At 42.5% G+C, this 18,799-nt stretch overlaps 2 protein-coding genes across 2 annotated transcripts; one reads left to right on the plus strand and one right to left on the minus strand.

Annotated features, from left to right (window-relative positions):
- The first annotated feature begins 356 nt into the window (after nt 1–356).
- gdap1l1 (ganglioside induced differentiation associated protein 1-like 1) lies at nt 357–11,385 on the plus strand. The gene is made up of 6 exons (XM_048241799.1): nt 357–836; nt 4,345–4,537; nt 5,989–6,162; nt 6,990–7,084; nt 8,054–8,168; nt 8,276–11,385. Exons 1-6 carry the CDS (start codon nt 657–659, stop codon nt 8,617–8,619), a joined length of 1,101 nt encoding a protein of 366 aa, XP_048097756.1. The 5' UTR covers nt 357–656; the 3' UTR covers nt 8,620–11,385.
- A 444-nt stretch (nt 11,386–11,829) lies between these two features.
- Nucleotides 11,830–13,887, minus strand: fitm2 (fat storage inducing transmembrane protein 2). Its single transcript, XM_048241800.1, has 2 exons — nt 13,667–13,887; nt 11,830–13,157 (listed from the first exon to the last, which is right to left on the minus strand). Exons 1-2 carry the CDS (start codon nt 13,837–13,839, stop codon nt 12,572–12,574), a joined length of 759 nt encoding a protein of 252 aa, XP_048097757.1. The 5' UTR covers nt 13,840–13,887; the 3' UTR covers nt 11,830–12,571.
- Between the last annotated feature and the right edge of the window lie 4,912 nt (nt 13,888–18,799).

Genomic DNA, 18,799 nt, shown 5'->3' on the forward strand with positions numbered 1-18,799 from the left:
TAATAAGAAACCTATTTCTTTTTCACATTTCCATCCACATAATGTTTTCTAACAGATTGACAAAAGTTAGATAACGAAATACATTTTTTGACATTCATATCTTAGATTAAATATCATTTATAAAACTTGATGTATTGACATCTATGTTACTGACAGTGTATTTTAGTGCGAATGTTTTTGCAGTCGTTTTTTTTCTAACGTAAACATTAATTTGGTGATGACTGTATGTTTTATGCCGATACTAGAATATGGGCACTTTGACCTTCGCGTGAAACGCGCTTGAGTGGCTTCTCGGGGACTTTTACGGCGCATGTTTGCGCTCTGTGATGTAATACACATATGTCTAATATTCCCCATGCTTCACTGCATGTTTGCCTCGGATGGAGCTCACTCTGCGTCTCTATCTAAAAGGATCCGTGGGTTTTGTCACTGAGTCTACGGACACGGGACCGGGTTTTGAAAGGGATTGAGTGAAGCGTCGACGTCTAATCAATGATGCTCTGTTCGTGGTGCTGAAATCCCCTGCTCTCTCCCTCGCTCGCTCTCTATCTCTCTCTCTCTCTGTCTCTCTCTCTCTCATCCGTACGTCCGTTCCTCCCTCTCTCTCCCTTTCACTCCCTCCCTGGTACCCTCTCACACGCACAAAATCCTCTGTCATGGCGTCTTCCAACCATGTTACCCCCACCAACTGTAGCTGGTGGCCCATCTCTGCCATGGAAGAAGATGGCAAAGAAACAGATGGAGACGAAAGCCAAGAACCTACAATAGAGCCCAAACCCTTCTCCAAAGATAGGCTCGTGTTATATCACTGGACGCAGTCCTTCGCCTCTCAAAAGGTAATATCACAGCAGGAAAATGGAGGTGTCTGTGTAAATGACATGTCATTTGCAGCGGCGTTTTTACTGGGATTGTCCGAATTATTTGCTGTTGTATTATCAGTCTTCCCGATTTGAGAGTTTTGTATGTCTCCATCGTGAGAAGACGATGTCTTTTGGGAGATATTACGAAACTGCTGCACCACCTAAATATCTAGTTCTATGGGGATACAGTATACTAGGATTCGTGATTGCTTGTCAATATCCTGCCGTATTTTTGTGTCGATTGGAAACGCTTATGGAATAAACATTGACATTGTTACCAAATTACTCAATTCGATATAATTTTGAGCTACATCTTCTTAGCTTTAAAGATGACACTAAATAATTAATTGAAATCAGCTAGCTTTGAGAAAAACAATCAACTGGCAATGGTTGTCTCTTTTGCTTTATGGTTAGCCTATATGTTGCATCGGTTGTCTGGAGTGTTAATGTAAAGGTTAGCCAGTCGGACGAGGTTCTGGGGCTCTGGGCTCAACGTTGACTCGCGTCTCGGTCACCTAGGGTAGCGATAGGGTCGCCTGCACAGAAACATGTGCAGTCCCGGAAGCCTCAGGTGCAGATCGTGCTTTATTTAATGTAAGCATGGTCAACTTGTCATTCTCTCTGTCCAGTAGTCCCAAAGCTTTGACTTGAACTTTACATTAAGTAAATTATAGTAAATTATAGATCCAGACAGAGAATTAACCAGTGTATCTTTTCTCACATGGCATCTGTGAGATGTGTGTCCTTTTAGTGGCTTTTAGGATGTAGATTGTGGATCTATGTCAGTTTCTGTAAACATAATCACATCTACAGAGGTCTTTCTGTCAATGACCACACAGGTGCTTCTCTCAAAGTTTGGCGACAGGCCTGCTGGATAACACTATTACACTGCTGTTTGTGTGTGTGTATGTTTGTGTGTGTTGTGTGTGTGTGTTGTGTGTGTGTGTGTGTCAAAGTGAATGTGATACATGTTTAGGGTGTATTATTGCTGCATCTTGATCTGAATGGTATAAATTGAAATATAAGCTGGAGATCAAAGACCTGTACTCAGCAAATCAGTAGACTATAGCACAGTAGGTATATCAAAATAAGACAAATAAAGAGAAGAGGCTAAATTGTCACTGTAAGTGGTTCTGCATGGTTGACACTGTGACTAGGGGTAGTTATTGTCCCTAATGTAGGGGTAACTATTTTTGTATTTTGTTTGGGAAGTGACTCTTGGTAGATGCGTAGGTTTGGTGACGGAATAGAGATGAAGACCTTGTTTGTGTGTTGGAATGTAGCAGCGAGATGTTGTGGATATTAGATGAGTTGGATGAATTTGGTGTGGCTCGCTGTAAATGTGTAGTTCATGTGTAAATATAGGAGATATAGCAGAGGTTATTGGGTAAAATAAATGGTAGCTGTGGTAAAAGTATGCTTTATTTGTGTTGACTTAAATGTCCATACGTCTGTATATTCTTATTGAGAGTAAGTTGTATGAGTGGAGTACTCTGTCTGTTCAGATGTACCTGGCGAGTGTGTTCCTTGGGTGAGTGTGAGTGATCTTGGGTGGGGGCTTGTGCTGTTGAAGGCCTGTGGCAGAGAGCCAGACCAAGTGTACCCGCTAATGCCACTCATCACCCCAACGCAGTGGCTGCAGAGCCGGAGGGGATGGCTGTTAATCTGCATTATCAGAGAGGCAGAGTCCAGCAGGACCCTGCGGGCTGACCAGGCTGTAATCATGTCAGAGGAAATGTTTTACTGTTGTACAAGGAGCTTGTGCCCTGGCACACTGTAACCCAGCTCTGATACTAGTGTGTGTGTGTGTGTGTGTGTGTGTGTGTATGTGTATGTGTGTTCTATGTCCAGACTGCTTTTTGTGTTGACTGCAAGTAAAGTATCCATATCACTGAAACTTATCTTGTCTGTCCCACCTTTCAAAATCTTCATTAAATGCTTTAAGTTGTCAACTCTGCACACATTCAGAAGTCTCAGAATGAGAGGAGTCCATGGTGGCCCTTGCTGTTCCTGTGGTGTTTTGAGCCTCTTGTTACCCAGGCTATAGTGAGTAGATCTGTGGAGTCGAACACGCTCAGGCCTCTGATTCTCACTGAAGCGTCTTAAAATCTCTCTCCTCTTATTACCGCTGGACATATCAGCTGACAGTGGTAGTGACACTTGGCCAGGGTGTGCTGGATGTTAGAGACCTCTAAGTGTTTCTGCTTCTGCTGGCCACTGCTGTTGGCCACTGCTGTGATCGAGGAAAGCCAAAACATAGGCGAGGTGAGGCGCCTGAGAGAGTTGCAGCTCGCGGGACTGTATGTGCAAGGGGCCCAGACAACAGGCCTCTGTCACCATGACTTGCTTTGAACTGCAGGACTGTCTGTTGAACTCCAGCAGTATTGGGTGCTGCAGCGGCTCCCAAGACCAACAGCATGTAATTTAAATACTGTGGAGGAAATGTAAACCTTTCCACACAGGCTCTGCAGAGGGCAGCCGCTCTGGGTAGATGCAGTAGAGCTGTGATAGGCTGAGGGACTCAATGGAGGCATGGATGGGTTTGAATACAAGCGCCACACTTCTCTCACACATCAGTGCAGAGGGCATTTATTACCAGTCAATAACCTGTGTGTTAAATGTGAAGATTAAGGGTTGATAATTGCCATTAATTGAGGGCTCAGACGTCTGAAGTGGTGATGATTTCGAAATGACTGGCTCCGGACAAATAAAATAAAGGAGATTTTCACAAAGCTTTCATCAGAACAGTTCACCTAGCACAGGTTTAATGGGTATTACATTTTAGAGGTAACAGCCCGAACAGAACAGGCGGCTTTGTATTCCATCTGGAGTCCAGTTCAGAATGAAACAGGTCAGTCAAAGGAGGTCCCCATGTTATGGTACAACTTTTGGGTAACACTGCCCAAATGAAATCCCAATTTGTTATTTTAAAATCCCAGGGAGTTGAGCAAGTGTTTAATTGCTGCCGGCAGCAAGTTCTGCAGGAACAATTGCATTCATTAATTTTGTGTACATTCCTGAAATGTATCTACTGGTTATGGCGTGGCCATGCACTTTATCATGATTTCAGCTCATTTGGCATTGATCTGATGTGCTTTGCATTTCTCCTGCTACAGTGCTGGCCAATTGTAGCATCAACAGTACGTTAAGTGAACATGTGTTAAATTCAACTTTGGCATTCAGGTGGATTTTGGCCGCCACAAAAGGAGTGTGTATATGTGCCACATGCATCTGACCACAAATCCCTTGGTATAGAAAGCTAGACAACTTTGAACATGTTTTGTTCATGATATTCACATGAGCTGTGTGCTATAGATTCTCCTTTTCAGGGTCATACCATACAAATTGCAAGAAATTCTAAAAAATATTAAAACAATCTCGTAAACACCAAGGTTAAAGGCATATTCCAGTGTAGTGATGTGTAAAACAAAACCAAGACAGCCAATGCTCATGGGAATGTGTTTGTGTTTGCCACTCTACCCAGGTGCGTCTGGTGATTAATGAGAAGGGTTTGCTGTGTGAGGAGAGGGACGTCAGCCTACCGCTGACCGAACACAAGGAGCCCTGGTTCATGAGGCTGAACCTAGGCGAGGAGGTGCCCGTCTTCATCCATGGCGACACCATCGTCAGCGACTACAACCAGATCATCGACTACTTAGAAGCCAACTTTTCTGGAGGTACTGTAATGCATCTCTCTCTCCACTGTGAACTTATCCGCTTCATGATGCATTTAGTACATGTGCTAGACAAGTTGTAAATTGTTGTGCTGGCAATTATGCTAACTGTTAGAGCACACAGCATATTGATTGCATTCAATAACATACTCAGGGTTGACATGAATAGTTTATTTCTAGTGTTTCCGTGCAAAGTAATATTTGCACTGAAGGGAAGTGAAGTGAAGTGACACTATATAGTCTGTAGTAGTGTCTTGGACAGGGCTTGTGTGATGAGCTCTGCTGTCAGAAGGTTCACAGCAGACCTTTAGTGAAATGGAGCATCTCATGCAGCTGAGGATCTTCCCTGTCCACCCCCCAACCCCCCACCCCCCCATCTAGACCTTCACCACTTGGGGCTACTCGGGCATGTAATGAGTGCCAGGGAACACACACACACACACACTTACACTGTGCTATCTTCTTGCGTGCATATATGCCCTTTAGTAGCTAGTGTACTAGTGTTATACTTTCAAGAACTTCCTCAACTACATCACTAGATTTCTTCTAAGAACTAAATTGTAAATATGCCTAATTATTTTAGCGTATGAATCATTGTTGTTGCGGTGAAATGCCTATAGGTTAGACTGGTAATAATTCATATTCAACAAATGAATGTATACTTTATTTTGTAGATGGAACGGCTTTGGATGCAAGTGTGTATTTATAAAAATAAACAATAAATAAATAGAGAGGTATGGGCAGAGAGAGAGAGAGAGAGAGAGGTTGAGAAAGTTGTGAATGGACCAGCCCAAACTACAGTGATGGACATGCAGTAGCATTAAATGACACCCTCACTGCAGATTAACACACACCACTGCTCTCACAGGCTGTATTAGTGTGATCCCCGCCATGCTGCTCCTGCTCTCTCAGCAATTACATCCTCCAGCCTCCTCAGCAGGGACCCATCACCTGGCAGCCTCAGAGCATTTACAGGCACGAGAGGTGGTTCAGCAAAGGGTTAGAGCTAACTTGGGTGTAGTCAGAGTTTACTGAGGAGTACCTGAGATGGACCAGAGAACTAGTGCTGTGGGTGATATCTGTCCACAAATTGCCAGCTATCGGTATGTTGTTCTGATCCAAAGGGCCTCATGTACAGTAGGCCTGTCCAGTGCTTGCGACGGGTTGAGGTTGATGAGTCTGCAGGTTGGCCAGATGCCAGGCGCCTCAGAACTTTGCCTCAGAAATAAGTCTCCTAGGCCAAACCCTGTAGATGCAAGATGCTGCAGCACACATGTACAATCAATTCCACATTAACATGTGTGTGTGTGTGTGTGTGTGTGCGTGTGTGTGCTTGTGTGCGTGCATGCGTGTGTGAGTGCGTGCGTGCGTGCGTGCTTGCTTGCGTGCGTGCATGTGTGTGCATATAATTCATGTGATAATTTGTGTGTTTGTTTGGGGGGTGTTGCATACAGAGACGGTGGCCCAGCTGATCCCAGAAGCAGAGAGCCCTATACACGAGCGTGTGCAGCATTACCGCCACCTACTGGACGGGCTGCCTATGGACGCCTACACGCACGGTTGCATCCTGCACCCTGAACTAACTGTAGACTCCATGATCCCAAAGTACGCCACCGCAGAGATTCGCAGTAAGTGATACTGGTGATTACACAAACCCCTGGCTGCCTTTGCATAAGTGTGTGTGTGTGTGTGTGTGTGTGTGTGTGTGTGTCAGCAAAAGCTCCTGGTGGCAAGAGAGTACCTAGGTCAGATGACCTGTGCCAGCTCTGGAATGTCTGCAATGCGCCTGTTGTGCCTTATGTAAATCTCACACACACACTCTCTATCACACACACACACACACACACACACACACGCACGCACGCACGCACGCACGCACGCACACACGCACACCCCCACACACACACACACACACACACACAAACACAATAGGGTGAATGTGTCTGGGGAAACCCTGCTCTGCTGCACAATATGCCTGCCAACTGACAGAGAGACGGCCAGATGCTGGTTTTATGGCTCTGTTTAATGCAATCCTCTCTTTATTAACAGATTTAATTGGTTGTCATGCCTCCTCATCCAGTAATGCAGACACACTGTGGATGTAGGCCTTATATTATCAGATTTATACACCAGCCAAATATTGGCCAGATTTATGGGTTCAATAATAACCTTTGTCTACAGTGTTGTACTAAAGGGAGTATGCAAGTCAAACAAGTAGCATAGGCCTATTTGTTGTTAACACAGGGTACTGTCCTCTACATGTGACTTTTTAGCTCTTCCCACAAACTCAGACTATCATGACAAAAGATCATAATTCTGAAGTACTCTGAAGAACTTATTAATGTTAAAATGTTATGTTTATGTTGCTACAAATGAGTAACACTTTAGCTACCACAGGTGTTTGTCTCATGTTCTCCTTCCATTCAACCCTCCCTGTACACACACATATTGGTAGGACACCTAGCTAATGCAGCATCAGAGCTGATGAAGCTGGATCACGAGGAGCCACAGCTGACAGAGCCATACCTGTCTAAACAGAAGAAACTCATGGTGAGATATCAGTAACTTTCATCCTTCTCATCATCTTGCCTCATTTCTGTCCACCTGTCACGTTTGTTCCTTGCTCACTCATGTCTCTCTGTTTTGAGGTCAGTCCTGAATTCTGATGGCGATCTCATAAACCCTCCTGATTGCTAATTCTGATCTCACTGTGTGTTCTTATATGGATCTCATAACCCACCCTGCATTGTAATTGTGATCTCATAAACCATCCTGTGTTCTTATTGTAATCACAAGAACTGGGCTCTTATGGTTATATCATAACCTGCATTCTAATTGTGATCTCATAAACTCCCTGTGTTCTTATTGTGATTTTATAAACCACCCTGCGTTTTTATTGTGATCTCATTAACCACCCAGTGTTCTGATTGTGATCTCATAAACCACCCTTTGTTCTTATTGTGATTTCATAAAGCACTCTGTGTTTTTATTGTGATCTCATTAACCACCCAGTACTCTGATTGTGATCTCATAAACCACCCTGTGCTCTAAATACTGAGCTCATAAACAATAATTGACTGGCATTATAATCAAACCACATCAGGTTCAGATGTTAGTTTGTCATAATACCACAGTTGCAAGCTAGTAATGAGTGATCTAATGAACTACATTTACTTCTGATTCTATAACTATCAGAAGCTTATTGTCTTGTAGCAATCAAATTCCTCATGCAGCAGATAGACTTGGGTTGATAGTAGAATGAAGTAGAATATCCCACCTCCCAATGCCATCTTCCCACTAACATCAGAATTCATATTTTCATTACTTAAGGTGCATCATTGCAAGAGATCATAATGATGAATTTAAATTAATAGATTGTTTGTAGTCAGAGATCTGTGTAAATCAGGTGAAGATTGCAATGAAAGCGGTAATGAAAGGTTGGTTGGTGTAATATACAAGACTTTTCTTTTTATGCTGGTCTCACATTTGACAATTAGCTGATTGTTTGTGTTTGCACAGGCAAAGATCTTGGACCACGACAACGTGAACTACCTGAAGAAGATTCTGGGTGAACTAACAATGGTACTAGACCAGGTAGAAGCTGAGCTTGAGAAGAGAAAATTGGAATATGAAGGTTTGCTCATTTTCTTTGTCAAGACCCCAGCTCTTCCCAGTCACTTTCCAAACTACATTTCCCATGTGACCACTGGCCTGACGTGTGTGTTGTGTGTAACGTGACAGGTCAGAGGTGTGAGTTGTGGCTGTGCGGGCCGGACTTCACGCTGGCAGACGTGTGGCTGGGAGCCACATTGCATCGCCTGAAGTTCTTGGGACTCTCTAAGAAATACTGGGAGGATGGGAGCCGGCCCAATATCCAGTCGTTTTTCGAGCGCGTGCAGAAACGCTACGCCTTCCGGAAGGTTCTGGGAGACATCCACACCACCCTCCTGTCCGCAGTTCTACCCAACGCCTTCCGCATGGTCAAAAAGAAGCCACCGTCCTTCTTCGGGGCGTCCTTCCTGATGGGGTCGCTGGGGGGTATGGGTTACTTTGCCTACTGGTTTTTAAAAAAGAAATACATGTAGTAAAACCCCCCCCCCTTGCCTTCCCTTCCCTTCCCTCTTGTCTTCAGTGTATGTGTAATTTGTGTGATGTTTCAACTTTTTTTCTGCAGCTTTGTTTTATGACAGCAGGAATATAAGAGTCTGTACAGAGAACAACACCAATACTCACAAGATAAATAAGAACATTCCATGACAGGGAGTTCTTCCTCTGACAGCACGTTTCCAGTTTATCGATGCCTTCATCCTGGTTTCTTTCAGGAGTTTATTGATGTTATTTTTTTATGTTGGTGTTTCATTTGTTTCTGCATATCTCTGGAGGCATGCTTGAGGCCTTTGGCCATTTTGACAAAATATCGGAAAGACAAATATTCATAACCGTCTTAACTGATTGTGTTTAACTTGGTTGCGATTAGTTTATGACTTTGTGACAACATATTGCAGTCTGGTTTCCTTAATGCCAATCGTGGCATTCACTTTTAGCCCAGTAGCCCTGTTGATACTGTATCTTTCCTTCGAAAACCTGAGACTCTCTGAATTGTCTCCTGTTGCCAAATACTGCCAAACTAAATAATGACCTTTACATGAATACGACATATTGGTTGACCATGAAAAAAAAACATCTAGTCATTACCATTTAAAGAAATGATACCAGACAACAGGAAATGTTAGGCGACATGATGTGCATTGAGTGAAATCAAACTCATTTAGTCATCACTCCCTCCCTCCATGTAGGACTGCACAAGTAGACGCTGCACACTAGACCTCATATTAACTCACTGATGGGACTCGCTCCTGCCATTGCATTGCATGATTTGACTGCCTTGATCCAACATCCAGCCATGTATCTGTGAGGTGTGGTTTGGCCAGGCAGGTGTGATAGTAGTGACTTTATGGTCATATTAACTAGGTTAGGTTGAAGACATTCTGGGAAATCTGGATATAACAATGAATTGATATACGAGAGCTCTTCTCACAAAAATCCCTTTACATTGGTTGAATATGTGTTAACCATAAACAGTGGTGATCTCAGTTGTGTATGAAATGTCTGTGCATGACAAAACTATGAACAAATGTTGAATGTGGTGAAGAAGTGTGTGTGTGTGTATACATGCTGGCAAGATTGCTGCTGATATGTGTGTGTGTGTGTGTGTACTTGCTTCATTATCTGAGATGTCACCTTCTGTCTAATGTGTCCTGTCACTCTTGTCCCTCAGGATGAAGGGGTGTGATGTTTGAACTGAGTTAGGCCCTTTTGCTTAGGTGAGGGCATTGAGGTGTGTATGTTCAAGTGAGTGTGTTATCTGTGGTCACGTGATCAAAACGTGTGGTGCGGAAAGGACACGACAGGGTCAGCCCTCTACCACGACTAGCAGTGTGCTGTATAGTTTCTAATCTCATGGAGCACTGCAGCTCTACCCAATGGCAATAAAGACAAACTAGTGGTAGATCCTCATTTATGCTCTGAACGAATGCTGTATCAGTGTTACTGTGATTGGTGTAGCTAACTAAGCATGACTGCAGAAGAAAATATCTCCACCCTTCATCGGTTACTCTGGTCCACTCCTACCGCTTCCTGCAGGCCTGTAGTTCTGTGAGGAAGAGCTGTTTGCCGTTGCCGACAAATGGAAGTTCTCCAGCTTCACATCCAATGCATCTTAAATGGGTGACCTTATCAAGGTCGAACTGGTGTAGGCGAGCAGTGGATAGGTGGGGCAGGTTCATGTTGTTTTCAGAGGGGGACTGTGAATGGTGTTTAACCAAAGATAATCATCTGTGTCTCACGGTCACCTCCACACACTCATCTGCGTCTTCCTATGGTCTTCATGCACGAGATATTTACATTCACACATTTATCCTTTTCATGGATGTATGTAAGTATGTGATGTTATGTGTTAATGTCTATTGTTTTTGTTTTGTTTTTAAAATGGATTTTCAGCCGTTTCAAGCGTTCACTCAAAAGCCATTGTCAAAGTCATTGAACGCATATGCCAGTCACAGAGCTCGTGATCTCTATGAATTTTTGGACACATTTCAATGTCTGTCTGTGGTGTTCCTCCCATGAAACCGATACATCCAGGTTCAATAGAAACTCAGCACCAGAATGTAACTCGCGGAAGTGTCCTCCACCTCATGTTGGTCCGAGAGTCAAACGCCAGAATTGTGGCGAAGCTGATTTTGTTGGTTAAAGTTTTTTTCTTTTCTTTGCTGTTTCTTGTTCCCTAGGGGTAACTAAATAAGATTAGAGAGGGTGTCCACTGATGTCCCCTGGGGCAATTCCCGATATTATTTATAAATGAAATTTCCCAAGGGATATCACCTAAATCTTAAAGAGCTAGGCCCACACCAAGTCTACAAGATACAGCAGAAAACAAAATGTTAACTGACAAAACCAGGTTCGATCCCACGACTCCTGGACTATGTGGAACAGTTGAGAAAGCCAGTGGGAACATCACATCCTCTCAGAGCCCTTCGTCACATTTCCCAGCAACCCACACTCCCTCTGTGTCTGTACTTGCATATCCTCTTTGTGTTTACTTCAGAGGAAGCTGTGGGTCCTGAAACACTTTCAAGTCATAGCTTATACAAACCTACAGAGATGAATTAGCTATTTGAGAGGGATGATTTCTGGCCATTTAAGTTCACAATAGATTATTTTGAATTTTGTATTTTTTATTTTTATATTTATAAATATGCATTTATTTAAGGTGCTTTTAAAAATGTTTGTTCATAAGCCTTAATTTGTTCAGTTGCCATCGATGACAAAATAAATTACAATGCTTAACAGAACAACCTGGGTTGCTGTACTCATTCGTATAAAAGCCATACATCAGTGCAATCACCCAACCAAATCAGATTGGTCACTAGACAGCCGTCTGAATGAGTCTTGTTACTTGTTACTGTTACAAAGCTTAACAAAGACAAACAGGCTTTAGTCTGCTATGTTCTCTTCCATCTTGAATGTCACATATTGGAGATGTGACACACTTTGGAGATATTCAAGAGTAGAGATACCATTCTGTTACCAAGAACAAGTTTCTTTGGAAGAACCTTTCAAGATTCCCCATAACACCTTGGAAAGAAAGCAAGTGTGTAGGCCTAACATAGTTCAGAACAATTTTGACTACCAGTTTGATGGTAAAGAATGTTCAAGAGTCTTGATTTCTATTTTTGTCATAGGAACTAGTCCAAAAGTATTCAGTTAGTACAACAATGAAAACACTGAACAACATGTGTTTTACAGTAAGCTCTACTGAGTTTAATCAATTCCCATATCTATCAGACATAATAAATAATTACAATTAAAACAGATAAAGTTGGCACAAATCATATTCCTGTGTAGTGCTATGTCTGAATCTATACCTATACTGTACATCCTAACATTTTAATTTGTTGGGAAAAAACAAACAAAAAAACAGACCATTTGGATGTTCTATTACTTGCAATTCTTTTGTCAACAGAAAGAGTAAAATCTTCCAGTCGTGTACAGTACTGACTCCATGGATCAGAACAGAATTAGTTACTGATCCACTGATGGCGTAAGACAGTCTACAATAAATCCTCCCGACACATTTCTTGTGGAATTACTGAGATCAAAACAAATGCACAGTCACCCTGAACTGGCTAATGTGTTACCTCTGAATGTGTGAACCTCTGAATGTAAACACATGACCTGAAGGCAACAATGACCCAAGTCAGTGCCACTGGTGACCAATGGAAGGGAACACCACAAGCCACTTGGATTACACTTGTGGGTTTTTTTAGGTACCTCAGCTGCCTACTGTCATGTTGGTACCCTTGAGGCACCCCTTCCATTTAGAATGGCATTTCAACAGGATTTAACAAACTTACAAAGACACAAAGTGGACCCTAGCAAAGTACAATGGTGGAGGGAGATTGTTTCTTCAGTGCATTCCATTTGTCTGATATTGTAATGCAGTAGTTATATAAGTGTGTGTTAGTGAGCTTATGTTTCTCAGGCATGATGCTTGACCTGTCTCTTAGAGGGAAGTCCTGGTGATAGGGGATTTCGGTACCAGACCCGATATGTGAGGTACCAGCCCAGTAGTCCACAGCCAGTCCCCACAAACTTGTCCATTGGGCTGTGGAAGTACACAGAAGTGCTGGCAAACATAAACAACCAGAGGTACACTATGATGGACATTGACAGATACAGTCCATTAAGTAGCGGTTTCCTGAACCCAGGCGCATCCTCCACCATGGATGCCATTTCCTCACTGATGACGAGGGCAGAGTAGGACAGAATGAAACTATGTCCAGATATGTCATAGCCATCCCAGACAAAGCCTTTTTTCCTACAGATGCCTTTACTGGTCAGCTCTCCATGGATGACCTCCTTGGTGCTGGTTTCATAGCACGACCCTGTAGCCTCCTCAATGAGATCGTAGGTGTTGACACAGATGTACCAGACAGCTGTGGCCACCACAAGAGCACAGAGCCGCCGCAACACAAACACGGACGGCGATTTCAATGAATTGGAGAGGATCACAAAGGGCACCAGCAAAAATAAGGTCCAACCCCATGACACTTTCACGAAGTATCTGCAAAACAACAACATAGAGATCGTCTTACCATTCATAAGAAGGACACTAAGCCATGGCTGGCTAGAGCACGGTCTCTGACAAGTAACGTTAACTTCCAAATCCAAACAAGCACAACGTACACTTGGGAAATGTTCATGAAAAATGTATCAGTTTACCATCATTTTTATGTGCATCAGTATCATACTAAACATTTTCTTGCGTGTCCATTACTTACTAGGACTGGCTGCAGCTATAAATGGTAAAGTATGATGCTAGTCATATTTCTTTTAGCTAACGTCAAAGCCCGCTAGCATAGCCTACAACATTCAAATCGAGGCCAGCTAACGAACAAAGGCGTTATCAGACTCCTAGCGATCTGAATGTATACTGAAAGTATTTCACGAAAAATAAAGAATTTCCTGTTAATTACTTTTCAAACGAAAACTAGGTTTGGTTCAGCTAGGTAGAACATACACCTTAGCTAGCTAGTTAGGCCATTCATGTAACGTTAGACTCCAAATACTTACAAGTTGAGAACATTTTTGGTGTCACTGAAATATGACTTCGGGACGAGGTCTTGTTCTTTTAAATATGATCCTATTATACAAATTAAAGAGAAGGCACAAGGTAAAAGTACACGATCTGCTGAGAACTTCCAAATCGCTCTGAGCCTTTTAACTATTTGATCCATATTAGTCATAAAGAGGTCTCGGCTAAAATGCGCTTGTGGAACATCAACACAGGAAGGGCAAGGAGGTAACTTGACACATGGGCAGTGACGTAGGTCCGCATGTGTCTACCCTGCCGCCATCTGAGAGCCAATGAAAGTAATCCGTCGCCACCAAGACAGATTTGAAGTTGGAAAAGTTGAAAAACTTGTAAGATATGGGCTAAAGCAATTGTTATTATTTGAGACTGTGTGTAAACACTTGTTAAAACATTAATGCATTTTATATTGACTAAAATAGAGCCTTTGGTCTGTCAAGGTCCGAGATGATGATGCCAGTTGGGCCAGGATATGGTTGGCATGGAGTGAGGAGGACAGGTGTGTTGGACTGGGGGGGCTAGAGTCTATATTTTATTTTTCCCTCAATATTTTGATTTCCAAATTGAATACCATAAAGAAATTACCAAGACCAAATAAAGTGCAGCTTATTTGCTCCATAACTTGGTTGATAGACTGACTTGTGTAGCCTATAAAAAATAGTGAAGACTGTCTGGTCACTCACACAAAAGCGCAAAATGGTTTAGTCCTCCTGCAGGATGATAGGTAGGTAGGCTATGCACTTTTTGTTGTTGGCAATTGATGAAGATGTTTTCTTAACCCTCCTGTTATCTTGGGGTCAATTTGACCCCAAGCAACGTTTAACATCATGAAATATATGGTTCACTTTTTTTTTGCTTCATGTTTCATGACTTTCCATCAATTGAAGGGTACAACAGAGTTAGCATGAAATTTGTACAATAATATGTTTTCAATGTCCTCTACAAATATTTTGTACATTGATGTTCTTTGGGGTCAGTTTGACCCCAGCTGTATGAAACATAAGATACATGAATATTTGACATGGATATTATTATTGTAATAGTATGAGAACATATTGTTATTATCATTATTGCATACACAAGTACATATTACATATAAGTCATTTTGGCAGGACTGTATAAGTCAAAAGGGGAAGCAACAGCAAGCCTTTGGGCTGCTGACACTGGATGGGCAATATTGCCAGCCAGGGTTCCAATGTTCATAAAGGGGCGTGTGTGTGTGTGTGTGTGTGTGTGGGGGGTTGTTTTATAATCATTTTCTGAGGGTTTATTTAGCTGGGGTCAAATTGACCCCAAGGATAAAGCATGTCGGTAAGATTTGAGGGTAACACAAGTTGCTTGTGTTTTGTCGATGTGCATGTGTTGTCATAAATTGCAGGTCGTTTGCACCCGTTGGCCACCGTACTGAGTTGCTCTGATGAGGAATGCCCTTGTAAGTCGCTTTGGATAAAAGTGTCTGCTAAATTAATAAATGTAAATGTGGTGAGGATTATATTGTAGGCCTACTCTGTACAGATTGTTTTAACAGTGTGGAAAGATTTCAGTGGACTAGTCTCAGGCCTAGGTCTAAATAGGAAGGCTGTGGTTCTATGTCTACTTTCATTTGAATTTGTGCATGCGCTCACATAGTCACATAGATGTAAGTTAGAGGAGTAGAGGAAGAGACAAGATATTTCACACACACACACACACACACACACACAAATAGGAAGGCTGCTCTATGACTAGTCTCTCATTTTGTGCATGTAGTCATGTAGCTCTGACAGCTAATTTCATGTCCCCTCCTGTCAAGGGTTTTCAGCTTGGGGTGTATTTTATTTTTTCCTACCCTCAGTAAATGTCATGCTGAGGTGAGTTTAATGTACACACTTACTGAAAAGCCAAAAGACAAAAATTACTTTCAGAGGCAGAACAAATACAGGAAACACTGTCAAACGCAAAGAGAGGGGGATGAGAAATACAGAGAGGAGAGAGAGAGAGATGCCAAGGCACTGTCTGTGCAGAACGGGTCACACGCTCATGTCTGAGGGTAGAGGTCATGGCTGGGTCATTAAGAAGGACAGGCCGCTAGCAGACTGATGTAACCAACAGCAATGTGGTTTCCCAATGACAACCTCCCCAGTCTTGATTCAGCTTAAGAAGTCTAGTTGTGGGAAGCTGTACAGATCCAAATGTACGCACCAAATATTTTGAGTTTGAAGAGGAGCAAAAACAGTCCCATCGTTGTCTTCCATTATGGTTTCTTGTGGGCTGTTTTGAGTCTCACCCATCCAGGGTGCTAATGGCAGAAGCGGGAGCTTCAGGGCGTCGCCTTTGCAGCGGCCAATTGCACGGCTGCATGCTGAGGTGAGTTTAACAGGTGCCGCCATTACATTATTTAAATCTAGTAGACTGTAGTTTCTCAGGAGCTACTCTATTGATGTTGTCTGTGACCCACATTTTCTAGCCCCCGGGTGAAAAAATGAGCAAAAACCGACTTATCTAAAAAGTGCTTCTAGGATGCAGTTGTTTTAGTTTGAATATTGTTTACATGGAGCCATGATAATATAGCCACACAAAGGCATACTCAGAAATCAGACCATGTAAATGTTGCACACCCACGTTGTTGAATATTTAATAAACTTTGGGCATAATATGTGGACTTATTTTCTATATCAAAGCACACATATGTTCATATGATTATACTTATGGTTGTAATTTATTCAACTCTCAAAATGACATGCGAAAACTGGAAAAAGAGAACTACTAGACAGGATTCTTAACAAGAAACATAAATAAACGTATTACCCCATGAGTTTGTACATGTAATAGAACAGCAGGAAGCAGTCTGTAGAAAAAGATCTCTGAATTCCTGTAGCATAGCAGTTCTTTTGCGGTTTGATTTTAGGGGGCAGTTTTCTACCCGAAACTAGAAAGTTGCTAGGCTGTAATCACCTACAGGGCTGCTCAGACAATGACAGAAGTGCCGTGAGGTTATGTGCCATCAAAAGGATTTTGGAAACGTTAAGTTACGGTCAAATAACTGTTAAGGGTGCCTTTAACCATGGTTGCAGCACCAACATTTGGCATACAACTGGAGCAGCAAGACTTGGTGAGGCAAGGAGAATTAGGGTGCAGAAGGGCCAGTCTATACCTTCATCACCACAGGACTGCTGCATTTACTGAGAGTATTTGTGCCGGTCACATGGCTCCTCTAAATCCTTCTACTCTCAGTAGCATTAAAGTCATGTGAAATAGCACAAACATGAGCTATCTGCACTGCCATACAAGCGTTTGAGCTGCCGCACGTAATCCATACCAACACTGTTGCAGTTGAGTATGACAGAGGAGCATGTAGGCAGCTGGCTAGTGAGCAGCAGGACTGAGGCCCATCACTGCATTATTTCAATAATGCTTGCTTCACGCACATTGCTTAACGCCTTCTATCCAGCAGTTAGTCCTAAACCGTTCAGAACATTCATCAACCCCCCCCCCCACACCACCACAGTCTCTGTGTTTAGAAAGCAGAAACAACTTTGGCTCTGAGCCAAGCTGAACTGAACGCACAGATGTTGCATATAGAAAACAACCAACACCCAAATCCTCAGGCATTCAAAGAGGATTTCAGATGCAAAGCTCAGGCAAGGTTGTTATGTTCGTTTAGATGTCCCCCAAGTCAGCGTCAAACAACCCTATTATATATATATCACAAAATGCTGAGGACAGTCGGATGTATCGCCAATCAAACTTGCCACTGCTGTTGGGTGAATAAATGACAGTCTGTCAGTGACAGTTATGCCCTGATTTAGTCGTGATGAAATGAAGTACTTGCCGGATGATTTTAAGTCCTTGTCTGGCTTGAAACTAGTTCCACCTAATTCCTGTTGTATTGTCCTGATAGTCTCACCACAGACTCTACCCTGCCATGTGTTCTTTTCACCAGTAGGTGGCAGCTTATGCCATGAGCTCTAAAACTTAAGTTGTGACTAACTTTCAGTCAGGGAGGCTTTAGCCCAATAATGAGAATGGTTTCTTTTGGCTCAGAAATTGCTATTCTTTTCTGTTTCCTTGTAAATCAGTTTTCGTCAATTCATCTTTTTTCACTCCACGTGTTGATATGCCTCTCACTTAAAACTTTCTGTGGCATCTTACTGAAAATATATATTTTTAAATATTTTAATGGAATATAATTGTGCACTCAGTTTAATACATGTGAATACATTTGTCCAGTGAAAGGTCAAACACTTCAGCTGACTCATCAAATTTGTATGTTGTCAGGCTACTCCAAAAACATTCCTGATAATAAGTGGTTAACTGCTAACTAGGTTAAATGCACACAGCAGGATATTGGTTTTCAATGAAAGTGTCATTGATTTAGTCTGTTTGCCTTGATCTGTTTGCAGAAAGGAAAAGCACGTCTCTTGTGATGTTTTACTATGGCGCTTGCCCAAAGTGAACAATAGAGCAGACTGCAAACCCAGTGAACTTTTTTGGGTTAGTGAGGTGTTGTTGGACTGCGCCCATATGTACACACTTACTGAAAAGCCAAAAGACAAAAATTACTTTCAGCTCTGACCGCTAGTTTCATGTCCCCTCTTCTCAAGAGTTTTCAGCTTGGGGTGTATTTTAATTTTTCCTACACTCAGTAAATGTCATGCTGAGGTGAGTTTAGACCATATGTACACACTTACTGAAAAGCCAAAGGACAAAAATTACTTTCAGAGGGAGAACAAATACAGGAAACACTGTCAAACGCAAAGAGAGGGGGATGAGAAATACAGAGAGGAGAGAGAGAGAGAGAGAGATGCCAAGGCACTGTCTGTGTAGAACGGGTCACACGCTCATGTCTGAGGGTAGAGGTCATGGCTGGGTCATTAAGAAGGAAAGGCCGCCAGCTGTATAGACTGATGTAACCAACAGAAATGTGGTTTCCCAATGACAACCTCCTCAGTCTTGATTCAGCTTGGGAAGTCTAGTTGTGAGAAGCTGTACAGGTCCAAATGTACGCACCAAATATTTTGAGTTTGAGGAGGAGCAAAAACAGTCCCATCGTTGTCTTCTATTATGGTTTCTTGTGGGCTGTTTTGAGTCTCACCCATCCAGGGTGCTAATGGCAGAAGCGGGAGCTTCAGGGC

The sequence above is a fragment of the Alosa alosa genome, chromosome 4 (assembly GCF_017589495.1).
Source record: "Alosa alosa isolate M-15738 ecotype Scorff River chromosome 4, AALO_Geno_1.1, whole genome shotgun sequence".
Classification (NCBI taxonomy): domain Eukaryota; kingdom Metazoa; phylum Chordata; class Actinopteri; order Clupeiformes; family Clupeidae; genus Alosa; species Alosa alosa.

Excerpts from the sequence above, each read along its gene's own strand:
- gdap1l1 (XM_048241799.1), top strand. The coding sequence starts at position 657 with ATGGCGTCTTCCAACCATGTTACCCCCACCAACTGTAGCTGGTGGCCC. Across the intron at positions 7,085-8,053 it reads CTAAACAGAAGAAACTCATG|GCAAAGATCTTGGACCACGA; the intron begins GTGAGATATCAG and ends GTGTTTGCACAG. Across the intron at positions 8,169-8,275 it reads GAGAAAATTGGAATATGAAG|GTCAGAGGTGTGAGTTGTGG; the intron begins GTTTGCTCATTT and ends GTAACGTGACAG.
- fitm2 (XM_048241800.1), bottom strand. The coding sequence starts at position 13,839 with ATGACTAATATGGATCAAATAGTTAAAAGGCTCAGAGCGATTTGGAAG. Across the intron at positions 13,158-13,666 it reads ACCAAAAATGTTCTCAACTT|ATACTTCGTGAAAGTGTCAT; the intron begins GTAAGTATTTGG and ends GTTGTTTTGCAG.